This window comes from Alosa alosa, chromosome 17 (assembly GCF_017589495.1).
Source record: "Alosa alosa isolate M-15738 ecotype Scorff River chromosome 17, AALO_Geno_1.1, whole genome shotgun sequence".
Lineage (NCBI taxonomy): Eukaryota > Metazoa > Chordata > Actinopteri > Clupeiformes > Clupeidae > Alosa > Alosa alosa.
This window is the reverse complement of record NC_063205.1, coordinates 5,157,185-5,177,184: the sequence shown is the minus strand read 5'-3', so window position 1 is coordinate 5,177,184 and position 20,000 is coordinate 5,157,185. Positions and strand designations below refer to the sequence as shown.

At 45.5% G+C, this 20,000-nt stretch overlaps 1 protein-coding gene across 18 annotated transcripts in view; it reads left to right on the top strand.

The window, feature by feature from the left end:
* The window catches only part of nrxn1a (neurexin 1a), a 141,432-nt gene that overhangs the window by 45,289 nt on the left and 76,143 nt on the right, over positions 1-20,000 (top strand). For 12 of the 18 annotated variants that reach the window (XM_048267748.1, XM_048267744.1, XM_048267743.1 and 9 more), the window contains 3 exons: positions 14,462-14,763; positions 16,005-16,028; positions 17,385-17,546. In XM_048267748.1, coding sequence (XP_048123705.1) covers positions 14,462-14,763; positions 16,005-16,028; positions 17,385-17,546 — 488 coding nt within the window. The remainder of the gene's footprint in view (positions 1-14,461; positions 14,764-16,004; positions 16,029-17,384; positions 17,547-20,000) is intronic. The other 6 variants (XM_048267754.1, XM_048267751.1, XM_048267755.1 and 3 more) reach the window with 1 other exon arrangement.

Here is a 20,000-nt window from a genome sequence, read left to right as displayed (position 1 = left end):
CTTGCTCTCCCAGTGCCATCCTGGTGTAAGCCCAGTCTCGTTATAGATGTGTGTGTGTGTGTGTGTGTGAGTGTGTGCAGGACTCATCTCAGCCTTCCTCTGTGTGTTCTAACCAGATCTGGAGTGGCCATGGCTCTGCAGGTGGTGTGGGGAGTTGTTTTATCTCCCGTTCACACAGAGAAAATGTTTGTTCCTCAGGGGAGAGGCAAGGGAAGGTGATAAATGATATGGAGAAGAAAACAACTCAATTAGTCCAATGAACCACTTCTGGCATGAATGAGAAATCTTTTCAGCAGTTTTCAGTAAATGTCTGCCTGTGGGTGACCTACCTGTTGGGCTGTAGTTATCATGCTGGAGTCTTTCACATGTGTGCCATTTTTTAGCCTACACTGCAATCTTTATCTACTTTTTTAATCTATGTGCATCTCTTACTGTTCAGTCCCACAATGCATTGCACTGAAGTGAGAAATATGCCTACACGTCCACTCGTATGTTGCTGATACAGATGCACGTTATACACAGATGCTGGCCTCTCACGTGTTCATAACTAACAATGACATGCTGAGGTATCTTTTGTCCTTGTTCTGCTTACAATCCTGTATTTTCTAAATGAACACTGTGTGAGACATACTGTATGAATGCAGTTTTACCAAGTCATAATTAATACCTACATGTAGTCACATTCAGGCTAGCACTCTTCTGTTAAAAGATGTTTTGCATTCTTGCTGGTGACTTAGTCACCAAATAGCATGATGGTGTGCAGTGAGACATTCCTGGACAAGCTAGCAGCAGCACTACACAATGCTGCGGTTAAGCTCAAGCCCTTTGTAGAATGGACAATGTCCTCTACTCTCTCCATCTCTCACTCCTACACCACTCTGCCACTCTCCTCTCTCTCTCTCTCTCTCTCTCTCTCTCTCTCTCTCTCTCTCTTTTCTCTGTCTGTCAGATCCCCAGCCTTGCGATCGCTACTCCTCCATCCTGGACTCAGTTATCATTCATCTCTCTCTCTCTCTCTCTCTCTGGTCCTTTTGAGGCCAGTGATGCTTTGGTGGCATGTAATCGATGGCCATCGTGGTATCAAAAGCTCTGTTCTGTGGAGTGTGGCTGGAGGTGATGGCTGCCCCTGTGGACTGACATCTGTTGAGCTTGTGGCTGAGCGGTCATCACGCCGGTCAGACCTTCTTCTCTTTCCCCTCCCTGTCCCTTTCCCTCGGCCATTCCCCCTCTAGTGCCTCTCCGTCAGAAACAAACCAGCATTTGTTCAGCAGACACATTGTATTCTCCCTCTCAAAGTAGCTGCCAAAGCAAGCTAGCCTTTTTGTTTTGCACTTTCGGACAAACATGCGGTACATATTTCAACATATCCCCCGTGTCAGCCACCAGGCCCTGTGGTGATCAGAGGAAGTGCATTTCTTCTGTACTTCACACTTCCTATCGATTGAGCGGCTCCTGAGAGAGAGACGCGGCGCCGGGTGTATTTCAGAAGGTGTTGCTGGAAGCGGATAGAGCGCTCAGTGATGAGCGCAGTCGGGCGGAATGTGGCTAAGTGACAGGTGTAGCTGTGTATGAGTGCCGGGGCAGCCGAGCGTGCGTTGTCACAGTCACGTCGGCGCGGCGCAAAACACGCGTCTGGCGCGAAAGGTTAGCTCACGCTCCCCAGCGAGACGCAGGGGCCACGCTCACATGCCAATCAGCAGGTTGCTAGGCAGTAATGATCAGATAGACAGATCAAGAGGCAGAGAAACAGAGAAGAAAAGGAAAAGAGAGGGGGAGGGGGACAGTGAGATTAAAAGAGTGAAAGAGGAGAAGAGGGTGGGGCAGGGGCTGAGAAGGACGAAAATGAGGAACCTCTGAATCGCCTGAAAACCTTTCCACGGAGTAAACAGCAGGGCATGAAATAAATGAATGTTATGTAAATAAATGAATGTAGACATGGAATGATGCAGATTAATTGCTGGGAGAGTGAAGGGGAGCTTATCTGGGAGACACAGTTTTTCTCCCTGAGCTCATCTGCGAGTGTTTCCTCGCGTTTGGCATCGTGAGTCACATTCAACTCAATCCTACCTGCGGCGTTGCTGTGGCGTGCGAGGGCGGAGTCGAGCGAGCGAGCGGTCGGGGTTGGCTCTCGCGACTCTGCCAGAGGACACGCTCGACTCCCACCGACAGCGTCCTTTGCGTCCTTCCATCAGTCCAAGATTCTCTGGCAGCGACCAGCCTGCACTTCCTGCTCCTGCGTGTCCAGTGATGTGCTCTCACTCTGGAGTGGTGAGGAGACGGCTCCCTCAGGTCCTGGCTTTGCTAAAAAAATGATGGTTCCTTTTTATTTCACGATTTTATTCTCATTTACAGTCATTCAGTCATCTCTCAGTCCTGTGCTGTCGAATATGGAGCACTTTACTTCAGCTTTTTTGTTTTTCCGAGGAGAGTAGCAGCGTAATTTGGTCTCTGGACTGCAGTGTTACTAGGCAGCAGACGTCCTTGATTTGAGCCCCTGGGTGCCATGCTGCTGTGCTGAGTGGAGTGGAGTGGGGTGGGGGCAGCCTTGACAGCTTCACAGTCTCTCATTTCTGATGACTGACACTAGGCTCTCCGTTCCTTTTGATGCAGTGGCATTTTGCTCTGTGATCTGCTGCGTGTAGCAGAGAGCTGTGTCTTGTGCTCTTTGGGCCACTGGGCGCTAGGGGCTGAAGGGGTGTGTGTGGGAGGTGTGTGTGTGTGTGGGGGGTTCTCCATTCCCATGCTTTGATCTCTCGGGTGAGGCTGAACAATGAGCAATCACATCCCACATCCCCCCACTCTCAGTCAGGCCTGTATCCCACTCACACCAGCAACAAGGCTGCAGCCTCCCCATCACATTTTATTCACAGATTCCCATGGGTGAGAAAATGGCGGGAACCCAGGACCAGTGTGTGTGTGTGTGTGTGTGTGTATGTGTGTGTGTGTGTGTGTGTGTGTGTGTGTGTGTGTGTTTTCTGGGCGGAGGTTTCATTGAGGGACATGTGGAACTGCCACCTGCTCTAGTGGGTTGTAGTGTGCCCTTCTGGCGATACAGTATGTCATGCTACTCCACAGTCTCTGTGTGCCCTTCTCTCAGGTTTCAAAATGGCCGCCAGAGCTGTGTTGTGTTGCGATGTACTATGCTATGCTGCCTTGATGTGAGCTTTAACATGACGGGGATTCACTTGCCTCTCTGCTTATGTGAGGAGCCATTATCTATACCTGCACTGTCCAGAGTTGAAAATGTGAAGAATGAAAAGAAAGAGCAGAAAGGAGTGAAAGATAAAGAGACATGAAGGGAGAGTGATACAAAAAGAGGTGACGGATCTATTATGGAACCAAATATATGCAGCTTTTCTGCGCATGATGTGGCTGCCTTTTAAGCCATGGTTGTGTTTGTGTTTCTAGCACTAGGGTTTTTACAATGAGTAATGATTGTAGTTCTGTCTGGTGCTGCCAGCTAATGTGTTTCAGCATCCCCCATGTTGGTTTGAGGGGCGTTTTCAAAAATTATTTTGAGCTTCTTTCAACAATGCTTTCTTATGCTTTTGATGTGTCCTTAAATGATGGGAGCCTTTGGGGAAATATTCCTGAACAGAGATTGAGGGGTAGCTGGAGGCAACTGTAGGCATCTTTCAGATACGAAATACCAATAATGCATACGTGTCCGTCTCAGTCCTTTAATCTCAGGATTCAGTTTTCATTTTTAACTTTTCAGAAGGGCTTCTCTACAGAATGTTAAAATGACCCTGTAATTAAGGCTACCCAGACTGGCCAGGATGTAAAGCCCTTGGTGTCAAGACTGAGGCCGAGTCTGTCGCTTAATTAAGGCTGGCTGTGCTTTGGTGCTGTAAATCCCCCTTTTCAAAGAAATCTTGTCTGAAGCAGATCAATTAGGGGGGGAAATGAATTGGGTAAAATATATAATTGTAGTCTTATATTAAAATACCTCTAAATTGCCACACACATTCCGTTATCATCTTGACTATCAGTTGATCTTAACCCAGTTCAACTTAATTGAATGAGCTAAGGTAATCCTACATATAAAAAACAGCTAGAAACCAGCTTATGCTGGTAGCTGGTTTTAGCTGGTCATTGCTGGTGTAGCTGGTTGGGCCACCAGCTGGATATACTGGCGTGACCATCTGAGGAAACTGGTCATGCTGGTGTAACCAGCCTGTCATGGGGGATACAGCTGGTGCAAGATGGTCATGCTGGTGACCAGCCTGTCAAGCTTGACATTGTTGGTGTAAGATGGCCATGCTGGTTTGCTAGAATGACCAATATAAGCTGGTATGGCTGTCGTGGGCTTTATTGAAATATATCCTTTAGTTTATATATCTTTTATGTAGTATCTTTATTCTGTGTACTATCATTGTTTTGTGAAACTGAAGTCTGTAGTATGTCCAGTGTGTGGCAAAGGAAGACTGGTTTAAGTGCAGGAAGAGCAGACCTTTTAGAAAATGTCATAAATAAGGGTTGGCGCCAGAAAATGTAAGCAAAACCTAAAGAATGTATGAATAACAGGATGAGAGGGCAAAGGTGAAGTACCATACGTTACTTGGTCAGTTATCTGTAAACATAGAGTGTCTTGTCTGGGATGACTTGAAGGGGTATAAAGGCTGGACAACAGCCAGAGGATGTTAGCTCACTTTGCTTAGCTTAGCTTTCACTTACTTGCTTGCTTCACTAATGCTCCGGAGTGCATTAAAGCCATCATCTGCAGTATACATTCACAGTGTGCGGACTTCTTTTGATGTTGTATTATTTAATTTGGATTTGACACCACATGGCCAGTTAAACTAGCAGTGTAGACCAGCAACACCAGCTAAAATAAGTAAGCTGGGTAAACCAGCTAAAGGTATGTTTTCACAAGAGTTTTGCTAGTCTAGCAGGTTAACCTAGCCTGACGTAGTCATACTCAATTCTAGTCAGAATATGAGTCTGATACTGCTCCATTGGGACATAATTATGGGCTACGGTTTCAACCGATACAGGGGGAATGCCTCTGCACTCAATTGGATAGACCTAACCAATCAGAGCAACGAAATAGCTTACCGTGAGGTGTAGGAAGAAAACACACAAACCATCCTTCTTCTCCACAAATGCCTTAACATTGTTTTCTGGTCTTTTGTAAAAGTTAGTGCTGTCAATAACTCCTAGCCTACAACACTCATTAGCAAAATATAAGAGATACGTAGTAGGGTAGGCTATTAGAAAAAAAAACTATATCCCCTGTTTTTAAAAATAATTCTGTTAAACACTGATATGCTACAAACATGTTAAACAGCTGGGAAAGGCTGTCGCAAATCCCTCAAACAGGTGGTCAATCAGAGATTAAAAAAAAAAACGAGGGAACATGTTGCAATGCAACATCGCTGCTGTTTTCCCTTGATGAAAGTGAAACCACGAGTTTTCCAACATCTCAACTTTGCCCAAAGTTTTCAGAAATAATCATTTTCAGTCAGGGGCGCCTGCAGGAATTAATGCTATGGTACGCACACCCATCAAAGCATAAATAATAGTTTAGCCTATTAACAGGAGTGTCATGAACGAAGTCACAGTGGAGTAGGATGTTATATCGTCAGCTAAACTTTAGTCATATATTTTGTCACTTGACGCACTTGTCACCTCAGAGCCTGCAGGAATTAATGCTATGAATGCAGCACACCCATCACCCCCAAAAAAAAAAAAAAAAAAATCAAGCGTGGACAATATTTGTCCGTTTCCCGGTTTTAGTCCCGTGCACTGGTCAGCAAAAAAGTAGCCTACATAGCATAACAACATACACATGCAATAATACAACAACAACGTCTACAATGACCTATTCATTTGGACAACGATACAGCCCCATACGAGGCGAAAGTTACTTTGTTTTGTTCTAAGCGTGCCGTGGCGTCTGGCTTTAAACAGCTGTAATGCAGTCTAACGTTCTGGCAAGCACACCAATTGCCTACCTTGTTCTTGCCCATCTGAAATAACTCCTCTAGCTTTGCTGCCTCCATACTTTCTGTTTTCGTTGTTTAAACTTGTGATATCCATGAGTATTGCGTTAGTGAATTAGCTCAACATTGTGTGCTGATAACCATATGTAGATAGCCGAGTAAAAGAAAACAAGCAGCCTAGTTGCGTGCCTGCATGCATATTCTTTCTCCTGCTCAAACAAAATGTGTGCGCGTTAATTTTGATAACGTGTTAACTAACGTAATAGAAAAATGTAAATAGCCTGATGGCATGCAGCTAATGGGATACTGTGCATAGTTGGGAAGGTATGGTGTGGTGCCAATTTGGTGTGAATACACATTACACACACACATACAAGGGAAATTTTCTCTCGTTGAGTAGCCTAGCCTGATGGTACGCACAGTGCGTACCGACGTACACCTGCAGGCGCACCTGTTTTCAGTGATAAAACCTCATTAAATAATATGCATTTTCCATATGGGGTCTTAAAAGCCATGTCACCTTCTAGCCACAGTGTTTTAGTTTCAAACATAAGCCTAATCTAAGCGTGCTCAGATGGCGTGATAGACAAGGCACTGTTGCTCACCTGTCCATCATCGTAAAGCCCGATTTGATTGGCCCGCCCGATCTAGGGCGAGCATACTTGCTCCACAATGGAGCAATGCCAGACCGAACTTCCCGACCTCAAATGTTCGGACTGGCACCCAGGCTAAGGTTAACCATCATAGGGTGGTCAAATAAGCTGGTTAACAAGCTGGTCAACCAGCAAACCACCTTAAGCTGGTCAGGCTGTTTTTGTCAGCAGGGTTTGCTTGGACAAGTGTTGTGAATTAGCTTCAGCTAAAAACACTGATACATACATCAGATGACCGTCTATCTGTCCCTACCTAAATAAACTTTGTGTATGCCAATCACAAATGTTTAAAACCAGCATTGTAATACATAATTCACAATTTGAAAAGAAAACATATTTTCATTCAAGCTGAAAATAAGACAGCCTGACCTGTAGTCCTGTGGTCTTCCATAGCAAAAAGACTATGTTTCAGTGGTGATCATATTTTCTACTATTCATTTAGTTTTTTTCCTGATTGTGCTTTTTTAAACAGAACTATTTTGCTGCCACGTGGCTAAAGATGTATTGTATGGAAACGTTTCATGAATCAGACACTGACTCAACCTGTGCTTTGAATTGGGGGAGTCAATGCAGTCCATTTCCACATTCAGAGCTTCTTTAAAGCAGCACAGAGAGGGAATACACAAGGCATGAAAGGGATGAGAAATTGTTGTTGAGTGCTTTGTTGTCTCTCTGTGTGTGTGTGTGTGTGTGTGTGTATTATGTGACATAGGAGAAATTACTCTCTGGACTGTCAGAAAGCAGGGCAGAGAGGTCACACACACTCACCGAGTCACACACTCACAGGGGAGCTTTCTGCATCATATTATCATATTTAAACCAGCTAAAAATATCTCCGCTGAGATGACACCTTTTCTCCACTGAATTCAGCACAGCTTACTAAAGCATGTTAAGTGTTGCTGGTGTCCTGCAACTCAGGTGTTAACATATCTCCTCAAGTTCGGTTTTCCATAGGCCTTCCTTTCTGTATTTACAGAGTGACCAGTAGGTTACTATGGTCATTATATAGCTAGGGCCGCCATGTTTTCATGTTATTGACCCAGATGCTTTTCAAGATGCTTTTCTACTTATGCCAGTCACACCCCCTACTTGCTCACTGCTGCTGGCACTGAGGGAGGGAAGGAGAGGGAGCAGAGAGATAGCAGCCGTGTTGAAAGGAAAGAGTCGCAGTAGTCACTACATTTCTCATTTCTGTCAGACGCCTTGACAGCTGTCCATGGTGCTGTAAATCACAGAGCCAATTACAGCCCTCCATAAAAAAGGAGACGCAAACACACACACAGACACACACACATACACACATACACACACACACACACACACACACACACACACACACACACACACACACACACACACAAGAGTAAGAGAGACAGAGAGAGAGAGAGAGAGAGAGAGAGAGAGAGATGGCCATGCTGTTAGAGATCTTCTTTCTAGCCCCATGTGATTTAAACAATATAAACGTACACACTTGTGAACCTGCAATTCTTTGATGAGACTCGGAATGTTTATTTACACGGCCACCATTAGTTCTATTCTTCATAAGCATGCCATTGATTCTGCAACAGCTATGTCCAAGGGCCACTGGTCATTTTGTGCTCTCAGCAGTGACAAAAGAAGTGAGGAGGATTTGTCGTTTCTCTTCCCGTGGTTACATCAGTCACCAAAATAAATCAATTGGGTTCTAAATTGAACACATCTATAAAAAAACCCTCATGTGAAGGTGTACGTGAAGTGTTTTGATAAGTCACTTTGTACTGACAGTAGTCATTGGTGAGAGGAGAAGGCATTTTCAGTCACATCATATAGGCCTACGCTCTCAAACCTTTCACAACCGTTGCTGATGTTGAAGTAATTACCTTTCTGCAGGCTAAAACATAAACAAGCAGTTCTGTAAATGTTTAATTAATGTACTTGTCTCTCTCCGGGAAGACTTGAAGGTTTGTGTCCAGAGTGTGTTTTCCCCCACTAGCTTTCAGTGCCTGTTTAATGGCATTGTTTTTTTGAGTGTTTGGCTGTTGGTGACACATGCTTGCTGGTGTATATTTAGCTTGGGTAATTGCGGCGTTATCTGCTGTTGTTGTCACTGGCGTTGTTGTTCCCGGTGTCATTAGGTAGGAGCTCGGCAGTAGACGAGGCCGCTCTCTCATTAAGCCTGAGTCGGCATCTCAAATGAGCAAAACGAGCTGCTAGCGAACACGCGTGGATAATTCCAAATGTGCCATGCACCACGCTCGTTACCATGACGGCTTTCAAAGATGTTATTTTTGTAGCGTACATATACAGAGTCCTTTTGTTATTTATGGGCAGAGGTAAAAAGAGGGGCTTTCTAAAGAAAGGCAGTGCACATGACTCACCACGTGTGACTTGATGTGTGTGGCTCAGGCTTACCATTGCATCCATCTCTGGTATTTTCAGCCTGAGGCCCATTGAATGTGCCCACTAGCTGAATCAGGGAGGTAAATAACCATTTGTGGGCTTGCTCTGCTTTCTTTCCATGCTGATGGATCTGCTCATGTGTGCGACCTCATTTTTATACCCCAGTAGAGCAGGAGTCCATAAAATCCCCAATAAAACTCTGTCAGAGATTGAACCGCCAAGGCATCTATCACGTTGTTTGACGGAGCTGTTATTTTCTACTGAGGGGCATTGTTAGGTGTACTAAACGTAGTCAAAATATTGTGGAGAAATGTGTGAAATAAAAACAGAAAACTTTTTTCATTTCCTTTTTTCTCGTTTGAAATTCAGTGTTGTTTTGGCCATGGGCATACAGTAGGAAATTCTCCTTTGAGTGTGTGCGCTGTGTAATGTGTGGGGATGACCAGAGGAGGTGCTGTGCTGGGGGCTGGACTATTTGCTATTTGTTCCACACTTCGTGCAGCACCTCCTCCTGCATTCCAGGATTAAATTTAAAATGTGTGGAGGTGGAGTGGCTGTCATGCTCATAAACATACACGCAGGCAGACAGAAACACACACACACACACACACAGTACAGTCTTTACAAATATACTTGCCGCCGGATGCAGATTTGCAGATTCACACACGTACACACCTGCCTACACCTCCCCCCACTTCCTACGCACACAAACAAGCACGTACACACACACACACACACACACACACACACACACACACACACACACACACACACACACACACACACACACACACTAATATACACTGAAAATTGTTGAGGGATTCTTCCCTCAAGAGTGATTAAACTAGAGGAGGGTGTTTTGTCCATACTGGAAGGGAAGAAAGTATGAAGATAAGGTGTGTGTGTGTGTGTGTGTGTGTGTGTGTGTGTGTGTGTTTGTGAGAAGTGATTAACATGGAAGGAGACGCAACATGTGCAAGTGTGTATGTGTCAGGATATGAGAGAGAGACTTAAAGAATAAGAGTGTGTGTGTGAGTGTGTGAATTAAAGAATAAGAGAGTGTGTGTGAGTGTGTGAATTAAAGAATAAGAGAGTGTGTGTGAGTGTGTGAACAAATGAGTTTGCGTGACTATTCGCCTGTGTATTTGTGCATATAAGTAGGGAGGCCAGTTGTGCTATGCTTGAGGTGCAATATAGGAGATGATCAAATTGGCTGGAGATAACACCTACCTGGATTTGGTGTGGGGCTTAACGCGTGTTTTTCCTCGTTTAAGTATGTAGGCACACATCTACCGGAGAGAGAAAATCACAGCGGCTCGGTGGAGGGGGGAGGGGGTGCGAGAAAACGGAGGAATGATCATCCATGTGTCGTTTGTCTCTGTAGGCGAGCAAGGATCCTCGCCGTGCCTGGGAACGATCTTTCCTTCCCAATGTGCCTTTGTCATCAGGACCTGGACACAGTGAGGCACGAAATCCATTATTCTGTTTATGTCTCATATTTCTCCCTCAATCCCCTATTTACTAATTTGCTCATGTGACTGCAGTGTGTCTCTTTGCTCATGTGACTGCAGTGTGGCCAACTACGGCTGAGTACTCGCCACTCGCTACAAATCTCTATGGTCCTGTTACACTACGCAGTCCATAAAATAAAACAGCAGTCGCAGACTAGCCCAGTCCCCCCCTTTCTCTCTCTCTCTCTTTCTTTCTCCCTCTCGCTCTCTCTCTTCAAGCAGAAATGAAATATGAGGCACAGAGCAGCTACTTGAAAGGTTTGGTAAGTGATTTCTCTCTGCTGGTGTTGCTGGAGGGAAAGTGCTCCTCCCAGTAGATTTATCTGAGCTTCGTGGTGTGGTCTGGCTCTCCACACACTAGCCATTCATCTCACCCCTCATAGCCTGCGCCTGGACGGCCCCCTATCTGCTCATTATATATGGTCCTGTCCAGTTGAGCTTGGGGTTTAACTGGATTGCAGGAGTTAAATGCCCTTCCAATTACTCCCCAACTCCACCAAAATGAATCAGGAAAACCTGTTGGGCTCATCTCATGCTTACAAATCACAACTCCCCGCCCGCGTGCAAACGGTGTTTATCAGCATCGACCTCCTGTTGTTGAATGATTGACAATCGCCAGTGTAATATTGTGCCTTTTCCCCACAGTTGTGAGAGAAAGCGTTTTTGTTTGCACACATTTAATTTTGCATGAGTAAATACAAAGTGAGTCTAATGAGGTTCCATTTCCATTCATTTTTCATGATGACTTCCTGCAAGTGTACACTTCTCTCTCTCTCCTGACCCATTGCGAAGTCTTTGGTAAAATTGCTTCGATAAATAATCAACATCTGGGTAAAATGGAGGCACAGTTGGATATCATGTTAGCTGTATTTATACGTGGTGCCTGCTGTTTACAGCCAAGCCATGGTATTGGCTTTCTGATGACAGGGAACATGTTGATTATGGGTGTATAGTAGAATGCTTAGCTCTTGGTGTGTAGCCTATATAGTGCATACGTGATGTGTGTGGATGAACGAACTGTGCATGCTGTGTGCTCTGTAGTGTGTTGTAGAGGACAACTTCTGAGTCCTTCAAAGAATTGCACCCGTTAGCCCCTGCAGTTTTTTTAATGAGCGCCTCTCTGTCACACCAGTTCCTAGCAATAGCTAGTCTTTGCTTGATTAGAAGAGGCGCTGTTGTCAGACACGGGTTTGTTTTCCCCCTTAATTAGCAGTAGCATTAACATATTAGCATAATTAGCATTGTTTTGTTGTGCTGCTTATAACAATCCTTTGTAACTGAGCTGAAGTGAAGAGGCTTGTATCGATATTGCTTTGTTGGCCAGAAGAGCTGCAATGTTGGATCCTCTTTGGGAAAGGTGGAACAGCTTGCCTCCCTGTAGGATAGCGAGCGCATCTGCAGCACTCATATCTCTCCCTGGTGACTTTCCCAGTCACAAAAAAAAAACCTCACACTACCTCTGGCGCTGGAGAGCAGGAGAACTCACACTCGCTTGACCGTGCTGATATTGCACATCGGGGCATTTTGGGGCGGAGGCCCGATTGGATTTGAATAACAGGTAATTGCACAGCGCTTGCTCCGTCAGCACGCCTTACGTTCTTACTTAGCGCGAGTTTAGGCGCGCCAAAGCCCGTAGATGCCATCTTTAATTAAAGATGCCGGTAATCGTCACCGGCGAGAATCGATACAACAAAGTGCTTCCTCAGCAGAGAAGCCGGGAGAACGAGGGGAAGAGGAGAAGGAGTAGAAAAGAGGAGGAGGAGAGGAGGAGAGGAGGAGAGGGGAGAGGGTAGAAAGCGTAGAAACGACAATACGAGACACGTCGCGTTTGATGTTTTCCACAGAACACGTGACGCGTTCCCCTTGTTCTCGTCACATTGTCAGACGCACAGGAGCGGAGCGTGTGGAGCGCGGAGCCTGACGAGAGGCCCGTCTGACGAGTACTGCGGCCTCTGGCCAAGAATGAGCCCGTAAGCACAGATTGGATTTATTAAGTGTAGCGCTGAAGAGCTATCTGATTGGAGCCCGAGATGACATCTACAAGATGACAGATTGGAGACGTGATAAAAGAGGGAGGCCGATGAGAGGATGCTAGTGGAAGTAGCTGCTGATATATTGTCAGCCGGTGATTGTAAAGAATGAGGGAGGGTGCGCTTCACCTGTGAGCAGTGAGTTATTCTTGGGTGGAAGTGGAGGTGGAGGTGGAGGAGGTGGTGGAGCGGGCCCTGGCCCTGTGACCAGAGAGTACAATGCTGGTGCGGCTCTCTGCAGGCCTCTTCCTGTGCTGTGTCCCATTACCGCTGAGTCAGCGTGAGCAAAGGAGAGGAGGTGGAGACAGGCCAGAGAGAGAGAGAGAAAGAGAGAGTGAGAGAAAAAGAGGATGAGAGACAGAAAGAGCACCACAGCTTTCCTGTCCTCAAGGTGCTTGTGTGTGTAAGTGTGTGTGTGTGTGTGTGTGTGTGTGTGTGTGTGTGTGTGTGTGTGTGTGTGTGTGTGTGTGTGTGTGTATGTGTGTGCTTGCACGTCTGTTTGAGTTTTTCTGTTTGTTTACATGTCTGTTAGTGTGCGCATGTGTACAGCATTTGCCCAGTAGGTTTCTGTGTGTGTGCGCTTGCTTGCGGGTGTGTCTGTCTGTTCATCTATCGAGTGTGTATCGGGCCAAGTAGCGTTCTGGGAGAGTACATTAAAAGGTGTGATGTCTGCCCGCGTATAGGATTGATGGACACAGTGTAAAAGCAGTCAGACTCTCCACCACAGCATGTGTAAGTGTCTAGATAATCCCACTGCAAATGAACACTGTGCACTATACCCTGGCCCTTGGCCATGCAGTAAATCTGATGATGTATGCTAATTTGACCCAATCCTGTGTTAAAGTGCCCATTAAAGTGACAGTCTGTCTCATTAAGACGTTGCTCTTAACATGAGGGGGGCTTTAAAGTACACTGTAAATTCACCATGATGGTGTGTACTTCTACAATTAGCTGCTGCTGGTGAGGAGTCTCTGTATTGCTGGTACTGATTTTTTTTGTCCAAGGCAAAGGGCAAATTTTTGTCAGTATCCAGGCTGGTTGGCCTTATTTGTGGTCTGATACAATGCAGTGGAGTAGGGACACTGGTATTTCAGAATGATGTGGCCATTGTGAAGAATGAGAGTGCAGTGTGTTCCTCTTAGAGAGAGAAGTGCTGCCAAGGTCCTTCCTGTACTGGACCCTGCTGAGTGATTGGATAATTACACTGTGATATGTTGGCTACTTTATTTATGGTCATCATTATGAAGGACCTTGGCACCCATTTATGAGCCGGATGGCTTTGACCTCCATCTCTTTTAATGTGTGTGTGTGTGTGTGAGTGTGTGTGTGTGTGTGTGTCTGTGTGTGTGTTTATGTGTGTGTGTGTGTGTGTGTGTTTGTGTGTGTGTGTGTGTGTGTGTGTGTGTGTGCGTGCGTGTGTGTGCGTGAGTTTATGTGTATGTGTGTGTGTGTGTGTGCGTTTATGTGTGTCTATACCCTAGTAAGTCATCGATCCCCAGGATACACTTCGGAAGGTGAGTTTCTTCTGAGATTCTCATTCCAGTTTAAAAAGATATATGGACATCACATGGCCTTTCATGACATCGACACCTGTGCAGGAAGTAAACAGGAAGTGAGTTGCCGTGTGCTGTATCTCCTCAAGTGGGGGCAGTGCACTCTTTTTTATATAACACCAGTCCAAACCGATATGAGTCTTCCTCCTCTCCAGACATCTGACCCCTCTTTGCACTCCATGCTCAAACAGCGTTTAAACTGTCGACGGTTCCTAGAGCCAAAGTATGTGTGTATAAAGTTTCATCTCAAAATCCAATTTAATAATCTGTCGACTATTCTATTGTTTTCTTTCCATCGTCTATCCCCTCTCTCTCTCTCTCTCTCTCTCTCTCTCTCTCTCTCTCTCTATCTATCTATCTATCTATCTCTATATCTCTTTCTCCTGCTAGTGAAAGAGGAATACGTTGCCACTTTCAAGGGCTCCGAGTACTTCTGCTACGACCTGTCCCCCAACCCCATTCAGAGCAGCAGCGACGAGATCACCCTCTCCTTCAAGACGCTGCAGCGCAACGGGCTCATGCTGCACACGGGCAAGTCGGCCGACTACGTCAACCTGGCACTGAAGAACGGGGCCGTCTCACTGGTCATCAACCTGGGCTCCGGGGCCTTCGAGGCCCTGGTGGAGCCTGTCAACGGCAAATTTAATGACAATGCCTGGCACGATGTCAAGGTTACACGGAATCTCCGACAGGTAACGCGCACAGAGGTCGCCGGCTGGATTGGATTGGAGTTCGCTGACGGTCATAATTTACCATGTTACCATGGCTACAGTGTGGCCTGGCTATTGCAATGTCAAACATTCAGTGCCTTTTTTTTGCTGTAAATTAAAACATGGTAGTTAAAATACATTGCACAAATATTTTTAGAATGTGAAATTTAGCCATGAAGGTATAGTTTAGGCTAAGCCACGACAGCCATTTAAGTTTAAAATGAATTACTTGATTACTATTGGAGACTACTTCAATGCTTGAATTCAAAATTACCTTGATCCAACAAATGAGCTTTAATGTGTGTTTCTGATGTAGGCATTCAATAACATCAACATTTAACCACAAAGAAATTATTCATATTGTTTTATATAAATCGTACAGACTAGGCAAGTATGCCACTGTATACAGTGTAATGAATTATTAAGACTATTTTGCAGACCCCATAACACAGTGTGCTATGTGACAGTATAGAGTATATAGTGAGATAAATGCAGCAAGAAAAGATTTAACAACCGGCTCAGGGAGAGAGTGGAATATATAGAGTGGTAAATTGAAGTTTGATGAGATTTTTATGAAGAGTATGTACTAAATCCTGAGCCTGCTCTGTCCTTCTCGGCAAGGCTGGCGAGAGTAAGGAGAGTCGAAACAACCTTGCATCAGCAAACTGGCAATCCCCTCGAGCACTGAGACCATGTCCGTACATGTCTGTAGGTACAGTTGTATAGAAACATTTCAGGATATCTCCGACCAGCGCAAACCGTGCGTGGTTCTCATGATAGATTAGATTTGTGTCCGTTACGCACTGGATCAGATGACAAACACCCCTGTGTGGAGGGTGTGTGTGTGTGTGTGTGTGTGTGTGTTTGTGTGTGAGGAGATGACTGATAGCTTTATGCAGAGGAGTGTGGTGTCATCTGGGAAAGCTCCTGAGTCAGCGGCCAGCGGGGAGCAGAGCGGCCCCCGCTGGCCATCTCTAGTCTGCTTCCCCTCTTTTCCCGTCCCCTCGTTTTTTGCCCGTCTCAAACGTTTACTAACCTGCTTTGAAAACAAAATGACTAACCTTTCATCCATGGAATGTATCATTCTACTAACCGAATATCTTTTACTAACGTGCAACGCAGTGTACTAACCTTTGGCAAGAGACCATCATATCTTTTTTGAGTGAGGAACGGTGTTCTGTTCACAGTTTTTTAATTTCCTTTCTCCCCCCTTTTCCACAAAGCATTCAGGCATTGGACACGCTATGGTAAACAAACTACATTGTTCGGTAGATATCATTCTAATTGTTTCTTAGTTTGGGTTTGCCGTGTGTCTATTTTCCTTTTTTTGAGCCGTAGACATCAATACTAAACAAAAAAGGGGGAACCTGCGGTTGGTACTATTTTACGCTTACTCCCCCCCTCCCCAATTTCTTCTTTTTGGTCCAGCCTTTCATTCTGTTTATTTTTCTCAGCTGTTTCTGTCCCACTCACCCTTTCAAAGGTGCAGCTTTTGCACCTCCTCGCTAGTTTTTTTTTTACGCATCACACTTGTGCTTGAACTCACTGGTCTCTCCTGGCTGGCCCCGCCTTCGCCTTCTCATTGGTCCAGCCAGCGCTATTGACCTTTCACCCCACGAATGGCGTGAGATGAGGTCAGCCAGCATATCCCCATCAGCCCTCAGAAACTCAGGGCAGGGCTAGCTGCAAACGGGCGCTGGTCTCGCCTCCTGCCATTCGTCTCCTGTATCTTCCTTCTTTTCTTTCTCTCTTTCTTGCCTCCTGTATTTGAAGCCCACATGCTTGTGCATGGCCTCGCCACTGTGATTGGTCTCGTCTGCAGTGCTGTGTGTCCGTGTCCCTCTCTCTGCGCTCTTCGTTTCCTCTCTGTACTCCAAAACAAACTTCTTCCTTTCAGCCATTGTGTGCATGCAAAGAGGGAGGGCACAAAAAAACGCATGCTTCCATCTTGTCAGAGTCACTTGAGATGTGGCTATAACACGCTTGTAACATGTTGTCCTGATCTGTGGCATACACTGTTTTTTTTTCTTTTTCATTTGGTTTTGTTTTGACTTCATACAAACACAATACTAACAGTTCCTTACTGTGCTCAAGCCATGCTAACACCCTTAGCACATACTTACTAACACCATTTACTATGCTCAAGCCATGCTAACACCCTTAGCACATACTTACTAACACCATTTACTATGCTCAAGCCATGCTAACACCCTTAGCACATACTTACTAACACCATTTTTGTGTCTGCTGATTTACGTTGGTGCTCTGGTCCTGGCTATACTAACACTAATGCTTTCACTAACACAACGTGCCCTCTGGGTACGGCAGACTAGAATCCCACTCCAAAAGAGAGAAAAAAAATCCTTACCAATAATAAACTTGAGAAAAACTTGGAAAAACTTGGAAAAGACATGAAAATGGATTTCACACAAAAAAAAATCAATTGAAAAATCAATTAATAATAAGTAATGAGAGCAAACAATAAAGAACTGATAAACAAAGAACCAAGTACCCAAAAACCACATGAGGGGAACCAAACTCGATAACAGCATTGGAGTTATATGTGAATATAGCGTGTCCTTTCCCTGTGCTTTGTTGCCTAGGTAACAATATCCGTGGATGGAATTCTGACCACCACTGGATATACACAAGAGGACTACACCATGCTAGGCTCTGACGACTTTTTCTATGTCGGAGGAAGCCCCAGTACAGCCGATCTCCCTGGATCCCCCGTTAGCAACAACTTTATGGGCTGCCTGAAGGAGGTAAACACCATTGCCGCTTCCAAACACCCTCTCTTGGGTTACGGCCGGGACCTTAGGGCCGAGCCTTGGCTGTCTGACAGCTGTGCCGAGGGCCCGGTCCAGTCTGTGGTGATTGAGTATGCTCTGGAGGTCCCACACTTACAGTATCACTTCACAATGTCGTTTCACTGTTGACAACTATTAAGCCAAACCAAATGAAAGTAATCCGCACATCTGTAAAGCTCAAATTTTATATTTCAAAAAGGTGTAATAAACTGTGGCACACATGTTCCTCCACAGAGGCTACACCCTCAGCTGTGGAACAAATTTAGCACCGGTTTTAATTAGTCAACACTACACAAAACAATTCAAAAAGCGTTACCGCTAACAGAGCAGTCTCTCCTCTCTTGTTTATTCTGTCGTTATTTTGGCAGCTATCATCTTTCCCATGAGCCTCTTCTCTTAGGAGCGACCCCTCCCCTCTCCTCTCCTCTCCTCTCCTCTCCTCTCCCCTCTTCTCCTCTCCTCTCTTCTCCTCTCCTCCTCTCTCCTCTTCTCTCCACTCCTCTCTTCTCGACTGCTTGTGTTCTGGCGGAGTGTGTTTGTGCAGGCAAACCTCTGAGCGCATGCATCAGCTACAGAGGGAATTATTTATCAGGCGGTGCAGCTCGCATTACATGCCCCCTCTAGCTGCCTGCTTCGGAGAAACAACTACACCCCTCATATCATCTCAGTAATGAATGTTAGTGATGCTGTTGCCTCATTTCCAGAGTGTGTTGATTTTGAAATAGGTCACAGAACATTAACAGCATTGGCCTAAACAAATCGAGAAAATTATAACAAATAGGATAAAATAAACTTTTGAGCATTTTTGCAAATAAAGTGAAACAACTTACGTAAGGGCCTATATGTGAAAATGAGCGTTTTCTGTAATTAGTTTTATTTTTCATAAGCAAAGAGTTAGTGTTGTTTTAGTTGTTTTGTTTGCTGAAGTGTTCTCAGTCTGTGTTCTCAGGACCAGACACGTTCTGGCTCCTGGACGCCTGACTATCAATTTCAGGAATTATCAGTCTGTATATCATTTACTAGAAGAGCTCTCAACTCAATTCTCGATTAGAAAATACAAAGATGTAGAGACTGACCAAAGGTGCTGGTGGTGCCCCATTACACTGATGGAGAATAGCACGCTCTCACACAGGCACTTGAGGCTCTGTTGACCCTGCTTGCCTTGAGTGAGTAGGAACGCTCCCCCACTGCAATGTTTGCCCAGCCCCCCACTTCAAAAGCAGTGGGCTAGCAATCAATCTGCGTGTCAAACGCGCTCGTTGTACACGCAGGTCGAACGCCATGACGGGACCCCCCATGTCAAGGGTAATCCCACTCAGCATCCAGCCGTAATGCTATCAGCTGTCATTCAGGCAGATTAGAGGCTGTAGCTGGAGGTCTGAGACCCATGAGTAGAGACACATGCTAATGCTCCAGGCCCTGCCAATAATCCACTCTAAGAGGATTCTGCATTCAGCCTCTACCATGCTCATCCACACCCACATCAGTATCATTAATATGATGACCAATCCCAACAAAGATGCATGCGAGAGAGAGGGAGAGAGAGAGAAAGTCAGACAGAATTTCAAGACAGTCTTCTTGGTTTTTTGTGTGTGTTGGAGGGGGTTTATTTGTGTGTGTGTGTATCTGAGAAAGAACAGGGTCTTTTCAATGAATCAGTCCATTTTGGATTCCTTTAAACAGGAGCGGGTGGTGGGTGTGTGAGGGTGGCTCTCTCATTGATTAATTCCAATGTTAGGCATCTTTTTGCGGGTAGCATATCCATCATTAGTGTTTATTTCCATCGCTGGCACCTCGGGGGCCTTTGGTCAGCAATTTTCGCCTGCCTGATCCTCAGGATCCTGTGACGCTGACAGATGTTGAGTCCCCCATCCTGCCGCGCACCTGCTGTAAGCCCTCGGCTCTAGGCCCAGCACGTCTTTAGCCCACGGTGTGTTAGCGCTGATCAAATCCCCCCCACGCTTTTCCCACCTGAGTTTTAGGGCTTTAGGGTTTCCCTGGGCTTTAGGTGGGGAAAAAGAGGCAGGAAACCTCGCTCAGATCATTAATTGCCCAAACGGCTGTAGAGGCTGCCCACTTGATTGGCGTTTCTGAAGCATCATCAATATCCCTTTATTGCATCCACATTCCATTATCTCCTTCCTGGTGTGGGCTCAAATGAAATCCAAGCTGAATTAAAAGCGGCGCTGTATCGAACACTTCACAGCCTTCTGCTTCAGCCTATATCACAGGGTTTCAACTCACTGGTGAGAGCAGGGGAGACTACGCAACGCTCACATAAGACCAAATGTAAGCGGAAAATCCCACATTCTTGGCAGGTTTTTTTTTTTGCATTTTGATCTAAGCCAGTGTAGTGCGTTTAAAGGGTTTCTCTCCAGCCGCCGTGCCTGCTGAGTTGAATCAAGGGTA